The 19,926-nt window shown below is 38.9% G+C and overlaps 1 protein-coding gene across 4 annotated transcripts in view; it reads left to right on the top strand.

Annotated features, from left to right (window-relative positions):
• The window catches only part of EPB41 (erythrocyte membrane protein band 4.1), a 141,291-nt gene that overhangs the window by 115,006 nt on the left and 6,359 nt on the right, over positions 1–19,926 (top strand). For 3 of the 4 annotated variants that reach the window (XM_054999016.1, XM_054999018.1, XM_054999017.1), the window contains 5 exons: positions 6,203–6,646; positions 7,817–7,945; positions 12,360–12,461; positions 18,486–18,566; positions 19,316–19,427. In XM_054999016.1, coding sequence (XP_054854991.1) covers positions 6,203–6,646; positions 7,817–7,945; positions 12,360–12,461; positions 18,486–18,566; positions 19,316–19,411 — 852 coding nt within the window. In that variant the 3' untranslated portion in view covers positions 19,412–19,427. Of the gene's footprint in view, positions 1–6,202; positions 6,647–7,816; positions 7,946–12,359; positions 12,462–18,485; positions 18,567–19,315; positions 19,432–19,926 lie in introns of all 4 variants that reach the window. The other variant, XM_054999015.1, reaches the window with a different exon arrangement.

Consider the following 19,926-nt stretch of genomic DNA (forward strand, 5'->3'; position numbering starts at 1 on the left):
AAGTAGAAATTTCTAGAACTGTTACTTGACAACTCTGTTCATTTACTTATTTATTTAGGATATTACTGTGTCTCTTCAGAGTCCTGCTCAAGGTGGCTTACAATTAAAACAAGCTACTGGACACAGACAGTTTGAAAACTATCCATAAAACAGAAGGAGACCATTAAAAACTAGTATGATAAAATCCCTAGTTAAAAGCCCTAGTAAAATGATGTGTTTTGGCCTGGCAAGTGCCAGGTGATTCTCAAGGGGGAAGGTGTTCCATAGGCAAGGTGCCACCACAGAAAATGCCCTGTTTGTAGTCGCGCCACCCACTCACCTTTGAAGGCAGGGGCATAGAGAGCAGGGCTTGAGAGGCAAATCTTAACTGGCAGGCTGGATAGTATGGAAGACTTCATACTTAAGCTTGTTTGTTAGTTGTAATTAATAGGAACCGGATTTTTAAAAATCAGTCTCAAGTTTCATTTTCTAGCCCCTACAGTGCACTAGTGGTGTTGAAGAGGAATGGAGAGGGGAGGCATCAAAGAGACTGGTCATGGAAATGTACTGATTACAAATTTTGTCATTTCTGGACAATTGCTGATGTGAAACTAGATATGATAAGTGTTAATAGAAGATGAAAAACCAGTTATCGAAAGTTTTAAGGGATTATCTTATTTTAAGGGGTTATCTTAATGAAATCTTGTTGCTTCTGCCCCAGTATGTTTTGCACTAAAAGGAGGGAATAATAATACATTTATTAGCTAGCTGTTTTCATATTAGTGATGATCATGACTGTGCAGCAAATATTCATATTTGCTTTAATAAAAAAGTAGAGACTGCACTTAATGTTTGAAATATATAGAAGGAAATGAAAGATCAACTTTACAGTTGAATATTTCATGAGAACATAGGCTTGATAAAGCCTATGCTCATATTTATGATTCCAGTTTTGTCTGTGTGTAATTTCTACATTGCCCATTCCAAGCATTTAGTGTGGGTAATTATCCCTCTAATAATTAAATGCCCCCAAATTTGCAGGGAAATTTTTTTAAACCATAATTTATGGCTAACTCTCTCTTTGGGTTAATGTAGCATCAATGTTTGATGACACAAAAAGCCATGAGTTCAGGTAGCATTTTGATTCACTTGGTGACTCAAAATAGCATGCAAACACAGTAAATGAGGGGGTGGACAGAAGAGAGACAGTGGAATGGCAACAAGGGTGGAAGGAAGGAGAGCCAAGAGTGGCACAGGGGAAGCTGAAGCATTTGACAAGGGGGAGGAGAAATGGGATTTCTTGTCTCTTCCAAGTCTTTAGAGATTCTCCCTTGTACAATAAAAGCCCACATTAAAACAGTTTAAAATGAACAAAATAAATATTTTCAAACTTTTAAAATATGTATCTGTTAAACACTTTTCAGCTGCCAAAATCATGGCATATGTAAAAAGACCTTGTAATATTTTTGAACTGTTTTTGTAGTTGTATGTCTAATGAAAAGCAAATTCCACAGCTCTAGGGAAGCTACTGAGCTGCTCTTTGTGCTCTAGCTGGCCCAGTTTGGTGCACAGATGGTACCTTCAAGATAGTGCTTAATCGGTGATTTATTTTCGGAAAAGTTGGATACTCTGTAAAGGGTAATGCATGAGAGGAATTATTGCTGAATCCTTAAAAGTTGAGTTCTTTTATCCTGTATATAGATGCTTTAAAAAAAAAGCAAACCTTTATTAATATTATCTAGCTCAGTTGTTTAGAGTTTTGAAAGATAAAGGTCTAATATCTTCTGCAACTAATGGAAATTGTGCCTACTGATTATTCTTCAAAAATTACTTGTCTTGGGGTGTCTTAATTGATTTTAGTGTAATATACTTGCAGTGCCAAATGAAATTGCAGTGCAGTCCTAAACAGAGTTGTACCCTTCTCTCTGAATTCAGTGGTTTAGAAGAGTGTAACTCAGTTTGGGATTGCACTGAGTGAGTGTGGCTCACAATCTTTGAATGAAGACCACTGTAATCAGTGCAACTGCGTAGCTAAAACTCAATTCGCTATTTAAATTAAATCTTTTCTTTGGCTGCCTGATCCTCAGAGAGGATAACTTCTTTTTATTTGAAGTCAATTAAAAATCTGCCCAAACCTCACACATCTACCAATCACAAATATAAATTAATGGTAGCTCTTGCTACAAAGACTTACCCTTTCTGTAGAAAAACTGGAAACATGAAAAATTGGGGGGGTCTCTGTTTTCTGCTTGATAATACTTCTTGCTCAAGTACTTTAGCTGCCATGTTGAGACTGAAGGTTGTCCATCAGTTGGTCTGTGGAATTGTCACTGGTGAGTGTGGTGTATTATAATACGTAACTCCTCCTCAATTCCTGATTGTGCACTTTTAAAGCTCCTTTTCAGTGTGTACGCTTCTGCACAATACCGGGGATAACCTAATATTAATGCCATATTCCACGAAATACTTATACTATCAGCTGGTTAGGGTTTCTAAATTAACATCTTTTTTTTTGGTAACTGTGAGGATTTTACCGACTAATCAAAGCGTTTCTGAGGGGCTCTGCTTTTCTTAGGCATTCCTTTCAGGATTCTCTTCTTTCTTTACATAATTGAAAATTATGTGATGGGTGCGGCAGAACTCCTAGATTATTTTATCATAGCATAATAATAAAGAAATGCTCATGTTGCAGGAATTGATCCCACCTATTAGTTTATCCCCTGTGTGTTTTCTTTTTAAAAAATTCTAGTGCTACTTGATAACACAATTGCAGGTCTGATCCAGATAGTCACCAAGGATAACTTCCCTCATGCATTGTGATGTCAAGGACAGCACTGCACAGTTTTTGCATGCAGCTTCCAATACCAGTAGCAGTGATACAGTAAACCCGTACAAACTTAATATTTTCATGTACACTTTAGAACTCTATGCACATGGCGTCTGTGGGTATTAATCTGTCAATACTGGTATTCAGTTGCCCACAGATGGCAGCTTGCAATGCTGGTTAGAGAACCCTGCATCTTGGCTTGTCTTCTTTCTAAGCAATATCTGTATGGCTGTATAAGACCAATGGACTTATACTACAGAGCCTGTCTAACTAGTGGAAGCTGAATCCCTGGTGCCAAAATTCAGGCCATTTTGGTTTTAGCAGGATTTTTTTTTAAGCTTGGTAAGATCAGATATTTTAAGTTCATGCATCAGTATTGTTCAGCAAATAATACAGATGTGTTGATATAAAAAAGAGATGACCAACTGGTTGGTTTGTGGATCATGTCTGGGCCTCAGGTTTTATATGTTCCTAAGAACTGGGGGTAGGGTGTTGTATGCTGCCTTTGGGTGTATTAAAGAAGCTTGTTTCCCCAGCCAGAGTGGCTAGCCTCTAACTGCACTAAATTATGCTCTAAAAAATAAAACACCTGAGCATTTCCAGTGGTTAGAATAGTGTTCCCTTGCAGTGTACAAATCAACCCCGGGGCAGTTGAATGCCTAAAGTAAGCTAGCCCATCCATGATCAAGAGGCTTGCTAGCCATGATATATGAAGTATCTAATTTTGTGTTAGTTGGGTTGGCTTTCCTCTTGATGAAGCTGATACTTGGCTTGTAGAATCAGCTATTAAGAATAAATTATTTCTACCAACTGATCTTATCAGGCTTTTTCCATCCTGTGGATTTGCATGCAGCCAACCATTTGAAGATGTTCTTTTATTGAAAATATTGGCATTGTAAATATAATTTGAGCTTTTCTGCAGTCATTCCCAAAGTTGCATGTTTGTAAAATATATTATATTGAGCTAAGTTTGTTCAAAGTTTCGATTTCAGAACTGCATGTTACTTTCTGACTGATTTTAAATATAAGTCAGTCAACTAGCAAAAAGTTTCCCCAGCACGTTCCTTGGGAGAGCTTGTTTATTTTGGTAGTTACTTGGAACAGAGGCCAAGCACAGAGTTCCCAGCACTGGAGCAAGGAAACCCCTTGCCCACTGAGACCTAGACTTGCCTTAGAGCTATTGACAACAGTTAGTACAACTTAACTGGGGGGAAGCCACTGGGAAGCACAGATGCCACACAACGTGCTTGGAAAGGGGTAAAGTTGAAGGCAGGATCATCTACATGTTTAATATGTGATTGAAACCGCTTTGAGGACCCACTTTTCTAGCAGCAGCGCATGTTTGGAATGGTGTAGTGAGGGTTACAGGAATACCTTAGAGGTTTTAGAAGTAAAATCTGTATAGTCCGACTTCGTCTTACCTGGAACAGGGTCTTGTTTTCTCTTTTACACTGCAAGCAGAGATTTGTATCTCAAAAACTAGAACCCATGGTCAAGTCAAACTGCTAAGGTCAGAATCCTGGGTCACCAAGGTTTCTCATGTAAAATGGGTAACTGGCGATATTTTTTTAATATGTTTTCTGTCCAGTGACTGATAAGTCCAAGTTTAATTGATATCTTTAACTGTATATAGTCTGTTGAAAGACACTAATAACTAGATCTTGGGTTATTTAGAAGTAAATCTTGCTGAGTTCAATAGCACTTCCTCCCATGCAAGTGTATACAGAAGCACAACCTAAGTAGTTCTTAGCAATGAAGAGATAAACAATTCTGAAACATATTAGCAGTGCACCAGAAAAAAAAAGATAATTTAAAATGTAAACTAAACACACCCTCCAAATATTTGGCAGGGACTTGGACTGGGTATGTGCATTTGCTGATACTAATAAGCAAGTAGTAGGGCCTTATAGAAATAAGTGTCCCTCTCTCTGTTTCTTAATTTATTTATTTTCCTTCCCCTTATTGAATAAGGGCTTACCCAGTGGGCAGTTGGGGAATGGCTAATTTTGTGCACATCTTCTAATCGTGTGCATGTTTTAACTCTTGTCTTTTCTTCTATCACTATTGCTTTCCTTCAAGTTCTGACTAGCGGGCTCGCAGAGATGTACGAAGACCTAGTTGAGAACTTTCTAACAGGCGCGTGATGGAAGACAGAATAGCACCAGCCTTGGTTAAATCCTCTGGCTTGGCACAGTCTTCCAAAGTATCTCAGGTGCTATGGACACACTTTGCCTTTTTTTAGGAAGATTGGATATCTTTTGTTATTGCACCATTTTTTGTACTGTCACTGACTTCACTGTAAAGAAAAAGAGATGATGTTGCAACGGTTTTTACACTTAAATTATAGCATTTCTGTAGTCAGATATGATACCCAAAGTTCAGACAGACAAAGCTGTTAGTTTATTGAAAAAAATTAATTGGCATCTGGTGCGATTTATGCTTCACATCTCTTATGGCCTCAGCGCAGGTGTTTTTTTTTTAATGTATCTGTTTGAGATTCTCTTAGTATCAAATTTGGTAGCTCATGTCTCTTGGAAAAAGAGGTACTGTTTCCTTTAAAGCCATGCCTGTTCTTCTGTTCTAGAAAATTCAACAGCCAAGATGGCTCATAGAGTTGTTCCCCAAAATGGGAATTGTTTCTCATTAGAACTTTGGCCATGGGGAAATTGTCTCCCTCCACTCAAGGAATTATTTCAAGAGAGAAAATCTTTAGGTAGCAGCTCTCTAAAGTATTGTACAATATAGCTTCTGGGTGGGCATAGTGATGTTTCCAATCACACAAAAAATTGATTTATTTTCCCTACAAAAGGATCTTTTTAAAGGAATCTCCATTCATAGCAGGAGAAGGACAAACCTTTCACATTTCATTTTAGAAAGAATGAAAATGAATCTGGAAACTGATGAAATATAGATGTAGAGAGATATCAGTTTAGCATATGTTGCTGCCATGCTTCCTGTGCTACTGATATTTGTGGGCAACATGGCCCCAGTTCCGGCATTGTTCCCTTGCTGGCTCCAAGAACATGATCAAAGCATAGTTGAGGGGGTCCATCAACAGCCCAGACCCCAGTTCCTTGTCTGTCAAAAGGCATTTCTGTTGAAATGCTGTATTACTGCATAGAGGGATGCTCGTTCTAATGACAGTTGGACCTGTGAAGGTCTGTCCATCAACGAGAGAACCTTATGCAACTGCTCTTCTCTGGCTGCAGAAGACCTGCTCTTGGGTTATGCAGGACTGTCAATTTCAATGTGTCTACCAGCCCATAAAGTAATCAGTTTAAAAACGTTCGAAGACCAGAGACCTGGTGTTATTTTTTTTTCCTGTTTCCAGGTCCAATACACATTGTTCCTAATTCTTTCTGGCCTTTTTTTTTTACATATCCATTTTCTTTTTAGACTATGAGTGGCTCTCCCTTCAAAGAGGATATGGATACAGTGGCAGAGGGGAAAAACATTGCCTCCGACTTTGAATGGGAGGTCTCGAAGCACTCAGTAGGCTTTAGTGAGAGCCAAATGTCGGCTACCCAGGAGTCTGCACAAATTCATGAATTTGACACTACTACTTCTATAAGCAGCGAGGAGGAGGAGGGTGCTGCTGCTCTCGCTGAGAGTGAGGAAGACCTAAGGAGTGAAAAGGGATTGTATTCAGATGTGGAAAAGCAGATAGAAGTAGAGATCTCTGTAATCCCTACTTCACCTCCACTGCAACCCCATGAGCAAGAGGAGGCTTGTGATGCGGAAAAGAAACAAAATTCAAGACAACTACTTAGAAAGCTAAATGAAAACTGTCACAACTTAAACAGTGATAATGAATTTCCTGACCTCATTCGCTGCTTCCAGGTAGTAAATGTCGGCTCAGAACGTCTCTTAGCAGTTTCCTCCGCATCATTTTCTGGAATTGATCCCCAAACACTGCAGCAAGCATATGCCACAAATCCATGAAGAAGGCTTATGCTTAGATGGCCTGAAATTGTTCCCCAAGCTAATCGGCTACTTAAACGTGTACAGTCCATACCAAATGAGTCCCCTTTATTTCACCCTTACATTGAAATGGTTTGTTTTAAAAAAAAAAAAGGAAAAAAATGTTTTCTCTTGTTTCAGTCGTCATGTATTGCCAAGACAGGGAAACCTAAAATTGAATTTTATCAGCTACATATATGTGTCTGCTGTGTATTGTGAATAAATTGCAGAAAATACAGAACAAAAGAACTAGAGTCTCAGGTTTTATTCTTTGGGTCATTAGTCATCAGATGTGGGAGTCTTCTCTCTGTGTGTCACACACACACACACTCACACATACCCCTGTCCGATCATGATGAATATCTTGCCTGCTTCAGTGTTTCTGACCATTAATGACATCTATTAAGATATCTGAGCATTTAACATACTAATAAACAAGGTGATAACTTAGATTTTGGAAAGGTGAAGGGAACTTAACTGAATGGGTGAAGCCTCATAGTGGTGTTACTAATATTACATTCTCTTTTGGCTAATTGTCAGGTGGTGGCACAGCTGATTTTTCTGTTACTCTTGAGATACGCATATCAAACAATCTGACACTGATTTAATAAAAGTCTAGTGGGCTTCACATTTTGTCTTTTGCACTCATTTAAATATTTTCCCTACTGGGTAACTTAAAACTGTTTGTCTCCTGTAGGCTGACTTGAGCTCCTCTAATCAATAGATGTCTATACCCACATATTTTGTTTGGCTTATTTTTTAACCTTGAAACAGTTTTGTACGTCTTAGTTTGCAGAAACAGTCATGTGTGGCAAGGAAATGAGAGAAAAAATGCATTAACGTTTGCATTTTGTCACCCAACTTTTATCTTGACAGTAGGAATAGTTGACCACTTTTGATGTGTAACTTGAGTGCAAATGAGATTAACACTGACAGTTAGCAAGTGAGTCCATTGTGCTTTTGTCAGATCAGCATCAGATTACTTCTTAATGAGAGCAATGGTATATAATGATGCTGATCATGTTTTGTTTCTAAAATCCTATTTTGTAGCCACCCCTTGTGAAGACTCAGACTGTTACTATTTCTGACGTGTCAAGTACTGTGAAAAGTGAAATCCCAACTAAAGAAGTTCCAATTGTCCACACAGAGACCAAGACAATAACTTATGAAGCGGCACAGGTAGGAAGTTCTGAATATGGTGGTGCTGTATTAATGCCGTTTGTTTGAACATTCTAATGCACATTAAAAAAGAGAGATTAAAATGTTTGCCTAAAATGTGAATTCAAACCTTTAGACTGGCACACGGTTCCTAAACATATTTCAGTAACTCCAGAGCAAGACTGCACATTTAGTAACGCGCCTTACTTTTGGAGGGTCAGTAGAGACACATAATTTCCCATGTGGCGCCAGCTATGTATCAACCTAAAGGAAGTTTGTCTTAAGCAGTTACTCTATGCACTGTTATTTCTTTAGAGCCAAGCTTATTGAGACATTAAGAGGTCCATGAAGGAAATCTGCATTTTAAACTTCTTTTTAAAACTTTGGAACAGCTGTGGGAGACTGGAACTAGAAGCACTGCCAGGGGAGAGTATGCCTAATTCTTCCCCCTGTGCCATTTTTTCTGGCTTAAAGGCCTCTGCTGATATGAGGGTATGTTTTTCTCCTGTGTAGCAAATATCCCTTTTAGGGAGGCCTTTTAGATGAATAAAATGACTTGGAGGTGAGTGAAAAGAGCTTCCACATACCCTTGTTACATTGCCACTGTTCTGATCCAGTTTAGGCTTTCTGAGGTTACTTTGAACTTGCTGACCCATACTTCTCCAACATCTGGAATGTATTGCCATGGCAAACTGTGAGCCTTAGCAATTTTTAGGAATACGTGCAGAAGTTTCCTATTTCACAGAGCTTTCCCAGATTTTTTAAAAATAATGTCTCTGACTGGGATCCGTCAAGAGTTTTATGGACTGTTCTGTTGTATTATTTGGTACACTGATAAGGCTTTAACTTTGTATTGTAAGCCTCCCAAAACATGTGGAAGGGTAAGATACAAATGGACAAATAAACATTTGCTTTCCAGTTCAAAATGCTGGTCCTGATCTTTTAAAGCCTGCATTCCTTATGTTGAGTTTGCTGTCATGTGTTCCTCCTTGTTCCCTGAGATCAGAAGGAGATTTCTTGCTCTGTGTTCTGTCCTTGACTCAATTGAAGTTGACAGGGATACAGGGCAAGGCTTTCTTAGCAGGAATACCCACTTCGTGGAATCCTTGGGAGATCTACCTGGCTGTTGCTTTTCTGTCAGCAGGTAAAAAACATGTTCACAAAGAAATGCCTTTAAAAGTAACAATAACAGCAGTGTTAGAGCAGACCAAAAGTCTGTCTTGTACTTATTTATTTGCTTCATTTATACTTCACTCTTCTCCCTAGTAGATCCCTAGGTCTTCTCCCTAGTAGGGATCCAAAGTGGTTTACACCTTTCTCCTCATAACCGCTACTATCCTATGAGGTAACTTACGGTGAGAGTCCAGGATCACCAGCAAGCTTTCATGGCAGAGTGGTTGTTTGAATCTAGGTCTCCTACATCCTAGTCTCACACTTGAACCACTACCCCATCTGCTTCTGAGAAGAACACAAGCAGGGCAAGAATTCGCTGTGTCCCCCCCCCCCTCTCCCAGTAACTGCTATTAGATGGCACATTACTTCTGAACATGGCAGTTCCGTTTAGCTGTTGTGGACAGGGCTATCCTCCGAACTTGTCTAATCCCCTTTTAAAGCCATATGTGCTAGTGGGTGTTTTGTGTAAATATTTTTAGCCTATTCCAATTTTAACATAGCAAGATTTTTGTTGTTAGTGTTCTAGGACATTAGGATTATTGCTTTATTGGTTTTTTTTTTAATTGTACAGTGTTTCAGGTACCTTTTAGTAGATTCCATGAATTATAAATGCATCCAATACCAGTAATACATGGATGACTGGGGGAGGCAGTGGCTACTAGAAAGAAGTGTATGAACTTTTTAAACTGGCATTTGCCTGGAGTTATGTATAGGCTGATACAGAGAGCACATTAAATACAGCAACTCATGTTCAACTGTTTTTAGACATAAAGGTTAATTTACATTTTTTAAAAATAGATTAACATGTTAAAAATTCCAGGGTGTGATTTTGTCACCACTCACTCAGAGATTTATGGCTGAGAGAGAAGTTTTGTATAAAGCTGAGTGATACTTCAAAAAACAATGATACGTTGAAGGTTTGAAATACTTATGTGGAAGCTGCTTCCACCTAGTGGTTACTTTGAAGGTCTCACATTTGACATGTCACAGAGTTTTTCATACCCTCTTTATAGTTTATTTTTTAATATAGTAATGCGTCCATTAATGTAATAATGAACTGGTACATCAGCTGGTACATGAGCAAACAGTTCAAGCAAGCTGTGGTAACAAAGATGTATGTTAAGTTTTGAAAAACTTGGCATTTATTTGCTAGTATGAAGTGGTAAGCCATGATACTTAGGCCTATGCAATGCTAATTGTAGGTCAATCTGTTCTGGCATAACCAAATGCATTCCTTTTCTCCGGTAATACAGCTTTTTCTCATTTTAAAAAACATTTTATATTTTTAAGGACCAACCTTTCTCCACCTTTAGTAGCAAGGCTTTCCCCTCTTCTTCATTTTGACTGTTGAAGGGGAGATTGGGCTACAGCCACCATTAGGGAAGTTTTATATCAGTACATAGTCTAAGAAAAACTCATTTATCAAACAGACATGGATGTTCCAATCTCATCTGATAAAGCAAAGTATTCCTGTTCAGTTAAGCCCGAGTGCTGAGTTAAGGTGTGCTTGGTGTATGTGTTTGTGATTCTATCTCTGTTAGAGATGGGTACAAACCGAAATACGAACCAAAGTTCGGCACGAACTGGGCCAGTTTGTGATTCGCGAACCAGCAGTTCGTCAGAGCCCATTTCTGACAAACTGCCACAAACTTTAGGCCAGTTCAGTTGGTTCGTTTTTTTGGTTCATCACTGCAGACAGGCTGGTGTTGATCAATCAGTTTCCTAGGCAACGGGATGGGTTTTCTGCAGACCTTCTGCTGACCCAGAAGTGACAATTTGCTGACCTGGAAGTGGCGTTTTCATGAACAAAATGAATCAGTTTGTGAACCAGGGCAAGTTTGTGAAAGTTCGTGGTTCGTGAAACATGACGAACTATGAAATGCATGGTCCATTTTCCCCCGGTTCGTGCCCATCTTTAATTTCTATACAGTGGGCCTTTGAAGCACTGAGTACACGAAGGCACAATAGCTTCAGCGCATTTTGCTGAGCATAGGCTTTATTTGTGCCAAATTATTGAAATGCTGCACAGTGCTCTGTATGCATATTCTAGTTCTCTGGTTTCCCTAGCTGGAGAGATTAGTTTAAAATGTGGCTGTCATGTGGTCTTCCTGCACATTTATATAGCCTGAGCCCAGGATCCCATTTGTATGGTGGGCAGGTTGGTTGGGCTTGTCCCTAAATGCCCACTGTGTATTCTGCTCATCTACCTGGTGTTCAAAATTATGCTATCAGCAAAACAGGGTAGTGGTGGTTTTCAAAAGCAAGCCTCCAGAATGCTTTTTATTGTTTCCAATTGGCCTATCTTGTTAACATTTCCTTACCTCTACATTTCTCTTGCTAGTAACTTTATCTTCTGTGAATGTACATTACAGGCATCTGAGAAAATAAATTCTAACTCATGAAAGTTTATACTGAAACAAGTTAGTCTTTAAGGCACCACTGGGCTTTTGCTGTATTTTTTCCAAAACGCATCGTTAGAGTTTCTGATGTGAGAATATAAATGCAACATATTCATAAAACGTTCCCTGATACCGTCCATGGATCTGACTTAACTTTAAAAAGTATAAAGTTGACCTTTTGACAAGCTAACTCTAGATCAGTGTAAACCAGTTGCTTGGAAAAAATGTGGACATCCTGAATTTAAGAATACGGAGTTTGCATATATTGCCAATCAGCATATTTTGGCAAGGTTGCCTCTGATCAAGTCATCTGAATAAATCTTACTTATTTTACTTCATCTATACCCCACTTTTCTCCCCAATGGAGAACTAGTGGGGCTTGCAACGTTCTTCCCTTTTCCATTTTATCTTCACCTCAACCCTCTGAAGTAGGTTAGGCTAAGAATATGTGACTGGCCCAAGGTCACTCAGCAAGTTTTCATGGCAGAGTGGGGATTTGAATCTGGATTTCCCAGATCCTTGTCTGACACTCTAACCATTATACCACATTGGCTTTTGAATCTATATTTGTATTACTAACCAATCTGTATTTATGATGTGTGAAGTCTGTTCATGTTTGGTCTTCTCTAAGGAGGGAATCTGGTGTTGGATAGCTCTGCAGTTTAGACCATAAAAGAGGGAGCCTTTTGCTGACTAGCGGTACCTACCATTTCAATGCAGATTTTATTAATTTTTTAATAATGCAGATTAGCAGCATTCTGTAGCTTATTACACCTTATCAGTATGGCCTTCTTTGCTGAACAGCCTACTCGCCATAGGTGAGCAAGGATATGATTTATACTTGTTGTGTATCTCTGCCATAGACTGATGATGGCAGTGGGGATTTAGACCCTGGAATTCTGCTAACTGCTCAGACCATCACTTCAGAGACCACCAGCACCACTACCACTACCCAGATCACAAAGGTAAAAGACATTGCTAATAAAAGTGTGCCCTCACTGATAAACTATCTGCTGTGTCGAGGAATAAATTGTGTCCTGCTGCTGTCTGTGTTTGGGTGACCCCACTAATGGGACTGGTAACATGTGCAGGCCTCCATTGGCCCTTAATGAGTATGGTTTTCCAGAGGGCTTGTATGCCTTTCTTCTAGATAAGACAGTGGAATTGATGAGGGTTTTCAAATTGAACTAACACCCAAAATAAGATTTTTCCTTCTACTTTTAGCAGAGATGTTTTCCAATGTAGGAGATAAGCTCTGTGCCATTAAAACTTAAAGAACAGGCACCTGCCTGTTAGGTAGGATTGATTTTCCTTTACATCCTCAGGTATAATAGCTTTTCTTCAGCATGACTGACTACCCAAAAAAATGGTGTCTGAGCGCATGTGTAGTTCCTAGTGTTGGGGCTTATCCTTTCTAACAGTATTTTAAAAATCAGTATGGGTGCAGGAAATTGTCCAAAAGCATAACCTGGAGTCAGACTACAATTCTGGATACAAAGTGGAACAGAAAGCATCTTTTGTACCAAGTTACCCAAAAGCATCAGCATCTACCCTGAAGATTAAATTTAATCATCGTGGTCCCCATGCGGAAGATGTTGAAAAATTTTTCTGCATGATGGCAATGCTTCATAAGATGGCTTTAGAATCTGGTTCACTCAGCTTAATTATGTTAAAGAATCTCCATGCAGTTAAGGTGATCACTGAGAAAAATTGTTTTCAAATATTATAGCTGCTAATGAAATACCATCACTTCCGGCAGGCATGATATGGGAGCTGAAACTTGAGTAGTCGTTCTTCATAATAAAAGCTTCCATTCTGGTGGTGACCCACCAGATAAGCCAGGGTCTTGGATGGATTCTGTAGGAAATGTGTGTGCTGTCTAGCAAAAAAGACAAAAAAAAGGTGCAAGGTGTAAGAATTTGTTGAGGTTATTGAGATCCCTGTGCAAGGTGTAAGAATTTGTTGAGGTTATTGATATCCCTATGCATTTCACTTTAAGGCTTTATCAGGGGATCTGTTCTAAAACACCATAAAAACATAATTTATCAAATTAGAATAACTACATTATAAAATTGGAAACATTAAAATGTAATACATAAATACCTATCTGAGCATGTTACAGGTTTATCTTAAAAAATCCTTCACAACATCCATAATTACAACTGTGTGTTATTTCTAAAATGGAAAAAACACACAAAAATATTTACATACATAACATGATTCAAGACAGAGCACTAGGAGACCCCATAATAACATACCTTCTGTACAGCGTTTCAAGTATCATCTTAAGCAATGAAATAGATAAGATAGAGCTGCCTGTATCTTATACTCATGTATGATGCAATGTATTTTCAGTTCTTAAAGGGACAGTGATTTTAAGAAAGGATACCTCTATTAAGAATGACACTCAATCACTTTTACCAGGTACAGATCTATCTTTGGGGCATTTCAAATATGGAAATTGCACTTACTGCAGGTTTACATGTAACTTGAAAGAATTTTTAAATCATGTTGATGAATGAAAATATGAGTTAAAACTTCACGAATTGTAATTCAAAAGGAGCGATATATGCCATCAGATGCCCATGTAATAAATTGTATGTTGGAAAAACTTTAAGATGTTTAAAAACACGCATATGTGAACAAAGGAGTAACATATTGCTGAAGAAAACAGGAGCACCATTGGTCTCACATTTCATGGAATACAGACATTCACCAAGAGACATTATTTTCTAGGCTATACAAAGTACCAGGCCAGAATGACAATTTACTAAGGAGAAAATAAGACGAATGGATACTCAGTCTCTGGTCCCCTGTGGGTTAAATGAGAGCCTAGATCTCCTTTGCATATCTGGCCATGGTGACTAAGCTCCTTTCTTAAAATCACTGGCTCTTTAAGAACTGAAGATACATTGCATCATACATGGGTACAAGATGCAGGCAGCTCTAGCTTAATCTATTCCATTGCTCAAGGTGATACTTGCAATGTTGTATAGAATGTACTGTTATTATGGAATCTCCTAGCATTCTATTTTGAATCATGTATGTAAATATTTTTGTGTGGTTTTTTCATTTTGGAAATAACAAACAATTGTAGATGGTTGTTGTGTACCTGCCAACATCTTTTCCACACTGTGACACTGAGAGATCTCTGTCTTTCGGTGCTACACTTCTGAAGATGCCAGCCACAGCTGCTGGTGAAACGTCAGGAACTACAATGCCAAGACCACAGCTATACAGCCCAGAAAATCCACAACAACCATCGTTCTCCGGCCGTGAAAGCCTTCGACAATACAAACAATTGTGTAGTCTTGGATGTTGTGAATGAATTCTTAAGATAAACTTGTAACGTGCTTGGATAAGTATTGCTGTATTATATTTTAATGTTTCCAATTTTATAATGTAGTTGTTCTAATTTAATAAATTATGTTTTTACAGTGTTTTAGAACAGATCCCCTGACAAACGAAGCCTTAAAGTGAAACACGTAGGCATCTCAATAACCTCAATAAATTCTTGCACCTTGCACCTGTTTTTTTTCTTTTCTGCCTACTGGTGTGGCCATTGTTTCTCCAGCTGAGTTGTCTAGCACCAATGTAAATGATTCTGTTAGAAAAGGATGGTAGCTGACCACATCAGAGTTGCAGTTACCTGCTTCTTGAATGCAGCAACCTATACACAGTTTTTGTCTAAAGGAAATGCTTTCATTGAAAAAAACTAAGCAAGCCTTCTTTTGCAGTCATGTAAACACAGCCACCTCTGAATCAGTAATCTGGATTTTGCATGATTCCTGGTTCATGTTCCAGAAAAAAGATTTTAAAGTTTGTACATCATCCAGTAGATCACTCCAGCATAGTCTTCAATGTTGTCATTTAAAGTGTGTGGGTGAAGGGCCTGTCTTTGTTTAAAGAATTGTCATCACTACCTGGCTTTCTTCCCCACAAAGAGCCTCAGTCTGTAGTTGGCATCCTTGAAACTCAGCTTCTAAATAGGTTTACTAATTGGGTACCTTCATACCATTTACCTTGTGTCGCAGAATAATTACAATTATCGCTTGGTAACTTGAATATGTGAAGTCATCATCTGTTATCACAGGATAATTCCCTATGGATCCTGTCTTCTTACTTCAGATTCTTGGGATTTGGGAGCCAAGATGGAAGGTGGAAACAACCTGACTTGATTTAATGAATATGTTAGTCCCCCACAAGACATTTTGTTGTTTTTGCAAGAGCTTTGGAATCTGTGTCTTGGTGATTTATGGTACTGGTTTGAATTTGTGAAGTGAGGTAGCAGGAGTAACCAGATGAACACTGTTCTTATGTAGGATCTGACTACTTGAAAACACATAATGCATGAATGTGAACAGGGTCAGCTCTGTCTTTAAAAATTTCTGCCACAAGTAATCTTATGTCTGTTTTCTCTGCCATTGATTTTGCCATCTGCTGTCTTCAGAAAAATAATAGTTTTACTTCCTTAGATAACCATTTATCCAGGGCTTTTTTTCTGGGAAAAGAGGTGGTGGAACTCAGTGGGTTGCCCTCGGAGAAAATGGTCACATGGCTGGTGGCCCCGCCCCCTGATCTCCAGACAGAGGGGAGTTTAGATTGCCCTCCGCGCCGCTGGCAATCTAAACTCCCCTATGTCTGGAGATCAGGGGGCGGGGCCACCAGCCATGTGACCATTTTCAAGAGGTTCCGGAACTCCGTTCCACCGCGTTCCAGCTGAAAAAAAGCCCTGCATTTATCTTAATTTGGGGGGACATGTGGCTCTAACTCCACCCTGTGTTCCCCATTCTCATTTTTCAGATAATCATGAGTTTTCTTTGGTGGGTTTTTGTGATGTATATAAAAGCTGGAATCCTACACACAGGCTGTATAAATATCCCACTGCCTTCAGTTTAGTTTAAGCAAGGTAACAATGCATAGGACTGCAGCAAAGGTAATTTAAATTAGCCTTCAGAAGTAGTATATTCTATTAGGAAGTGTGAATCTTGTTTGGAGACCAGTAATTCAAAGTATAATAAGAAAATATAGACTGGATGGTAAATTGTTTTCTATAACTTAAATTTCTTGATTCATTGCTGAATTTGAAGCCCAAATGCTCAGGGTTTCCAAGAAGTTTTAACTGGTACAGTAACTGGATTGTAGTATGGGCTTAGATCCTGCCTAGACTTCTGTGGGTACAAGGAGGTGGGGACAATTTTTGCCAGCCCCCCCCCCCCCCAAGCTATTGCCTACACCCTCAGGAGCAACATTTTGTGGTGTGTTTTCGGCTGCTACAGGAGGGAGGAATCAGCAAGAATTCTTTGTGCCCTTTCTCCCATGGAAATCCAGGCAGGATCCAAGCCTGGGAATTTTAGAAAACAAACTAATCTTGCAAGGAGATTAGCAAGAAACATCTTTCTGTGTACTGTGCTGGTGAAACTGCCTATAATTTTTTCCTTCCTATGCACTGCATATTCCATTGCAGAAGAGAGTTGCGTTCACTTAGTCTTGCAAAGCAGTGAAGGCACGCAAGCGATCATGTCAGTATAAGAACCTGCTGACATAATATTGTAAGTGCAAAAGAAGATTTTTTTTTTAAATGGAAGGGACTCAGCTACCAACAGTTCAACACTGGGTGATGTGTTTGTCTTCATCACTTTTGTTGACAGAAACCACATAGCTTGCAAATCATAAAAAAAATCATAGGGCTCATCAGTATTTTCAGGCTGTCCCTGTGAACCATAGTAAATTTTCCCCAGGGGCACTGAAAGCAGTCATGAAGATGGGACAGGATGCCCTGATGCTGACACCATTCCCGTCATGCTTTGTGGATGAGTGCGGGGAATACAATGTGGAGTGAAACCTTGGGCTTGCATCAACTAAATGAATGCCCCTGAATCTTCAAATAAGCATACCATACACATGACTATTATTGTGTAAGAAATTTTTTACCTGTAGCCTACAGGGGCCTACTGAGTGCCTGGCTGGTTGGTAAGTGCTTACTGAGCAAGTAGACTTTTCCAATCTCCAAATGAAGATTTGCAATTACCATGCTTTCTTCCTACCATCCTTCTTTGGCCAAGTGTGTGCGCTTAAACGAGTTACATTGTGTACATTTATTATTCCATTGTTAGGAAATGAAATGTTAATATTATTAGAGTGAATCTTCTTCATTTAATAAAGTAGGAGCATACTTGTATTAACAGAAAGAACTGTCCCATACTTGCTTTTCTTTCACAAGCATCTCAGATGATAGACAAGATCAAGTTTTTGGATTATATTTCAGTCAGTCTAACAGAATAGGAATAAGGATCAGTTTTCCAGTAAAATAGGAACTGTATATTAGTACTGTTAACTGATTCTTTTCATGTCAGTTAAATTACTTTTTTAAAGTTACCAACTGCTTATATATCTCTGCCTATGTCTTCCTTTGGATAAAGAGGATTAGCAGCAAATCTCTTGGCATATGAGGAGTGCATGCATCTGTAAGAGATTAAATTAAAATACATTTAAAAGATTTGTCAGAAACTGGGATAAAAGTCTCCTAAATAAATACATAAATGTCTGCTAGTGTCAATTTTGGTAGAAAATCAAACCGCAGCAAGGACTGCTTCCAGCGTTTTCTTTTCCTGTGCTTACTTCTTAGAACCAGTTCCAACCTGCTCTGTCTGTAGATGTGAGCATTCATCCTCATAAAGAATTCAGGATATAAGACAAAGACTCATGTTCTTGTACATGATTTTTGTTTCTGTTAAGTACAGTACCCAGATCATTCAAAACTGTCATCCTGGCAGTAATAGAAATAAGGGGACTGGACTGCCAAAGGAAACCTTTTGCTACCTTCTTATTATGCTCCAGTTTACTGATTTTTCTCTTCTCATCAGCAGCATATTTAGCTTTGGGTCTTCCCTGAGCCTTTGCAAGACTGGCTGTCTTGCAGGCGTCTTCTTGACCCTTTGTCTTCGCAGTTGAAAGCTTCACTGTTAATGGTCATTTTCTCATAACAGACGGTGAAAGGTGGAATTTCAGAAACACGAATTGAGAAAAGAATTGTCATTACGGGGGATGCAGACATTGATCACGATCAGGTAAGGAATTTTATTTTTAGTGACTGTTTTGAATGTTTGTGAACTGTTTCTGGCATCTTTACTAGTAGAGCAGCTGGGGGGGGGTGTCAAATGTGATATATTGTATGTTCTTTCAGTCTCCAGAAGGATATGGAGTTCCTCGGCAGTAAGACCAGAACTTAAAAGCCAAATTTGGAACTCATTTTAAAGCCATAAAAGTCCTTTTTGCCATACACTTGCTCCAGAAATGTGTATTTTTCCACTTCATGGAAAAATGAAAAACTTCAGAATCAAAACCTAGCCAGAATGAAAGAGGAGGCAGTTACAAAGGGTAGCATTTATTTCATTTTGAAAATTTTAAGACCAAAATTAAAATTTAGCAAAAGTAACTTTTTGTGTCTTTTTGAGGTGGTGAGTTCAGAAGCTGGTAGTAGAGAATAATACTCTTCTTTATCTAGAACACGTAAGCTATCAGCATTGTTATGCTGGAAGTGCAAGTTGGAACTAAAGCATGGTACATGTGTAGTGCAGTGTATAGGGCATGGCTTCAGATCACTAGTCAGCAATGAATCTCACTAAGTAACATTGGGTCAGTTAGTCTCTCTCAGCCTAACCTACTTCACAGGGTTGTGAGGCTGAAACAGAGGAGCAGAAAATCAAACATGCTGCCATGTGCTCCTGGAGGATGGGTAGGATAGAAATGCAGTCGATAGAAAGATTGCAGGTTCCCCTGAAAACAATTCAAATTGGTTTACAACATCATTCTTCAGGTTCTGGTTCAGGCCATCAAAGAAGCAAAGGAGCAACACCCAGACATGTCCGTGACGAAGGTGGTGGTCCATCAGGAGACGGAGATAGCAGAGTAGCAAGACCCGTGTATATGTATGTATGTATGTATGTATGTATGTATGTATGTATGTCCAGGTAATAGTCTTTTTGAGCCATGGTGCATTTTGAAGCTCAACAACTATTCACCTCTGTTGTAAATAGGGACTGTTAATTTCTAAGAGTTTTGCCAAAACAGCCAGTGCATTTTTGAAGCCTACTCTAAATATCACAATACTGTGAATTTATTACGACAAAAACTTGATGCAGCATGGATAGGCAGTTGGTGGACCAAGGGCCAGTTCTGAACTTCTAGCTCATTTTTTAATGGACAAAAAAACAGCCGTGATGTAATGACTTGACCAATTTGTTATTAATAAGAAGAAAGTTTGGTTCTGGGACTTCTTTCTTTCCTTCCTTCCTTTCAGTTTCACATTTCCTGAAAAGAGACCGTTGATGTCATGACTTTTCAGGCCAGCTTGAAAACTCTACTTCCCTCTACTGGTTTATAGGCTCAGTAGCAGGTAGGTTTTCAAGCACCTAAGCTCTGCTTGAA

This window comes from Eublepharis macularius, chromosome 15 (genome assembly GCF_028583425.1).
Source record: "Eublepharis macularius isolate TG4126 chromosome 15, MPM_Emac_v1.0, whole genome shotgun sequence".
NCBI classification, from domain to species: Eukaryota; Metazoa; Chordata; class Lepidosauria; order Squamata; family Eublepharidae; genus Eublepharis; species Eublepharis macularius.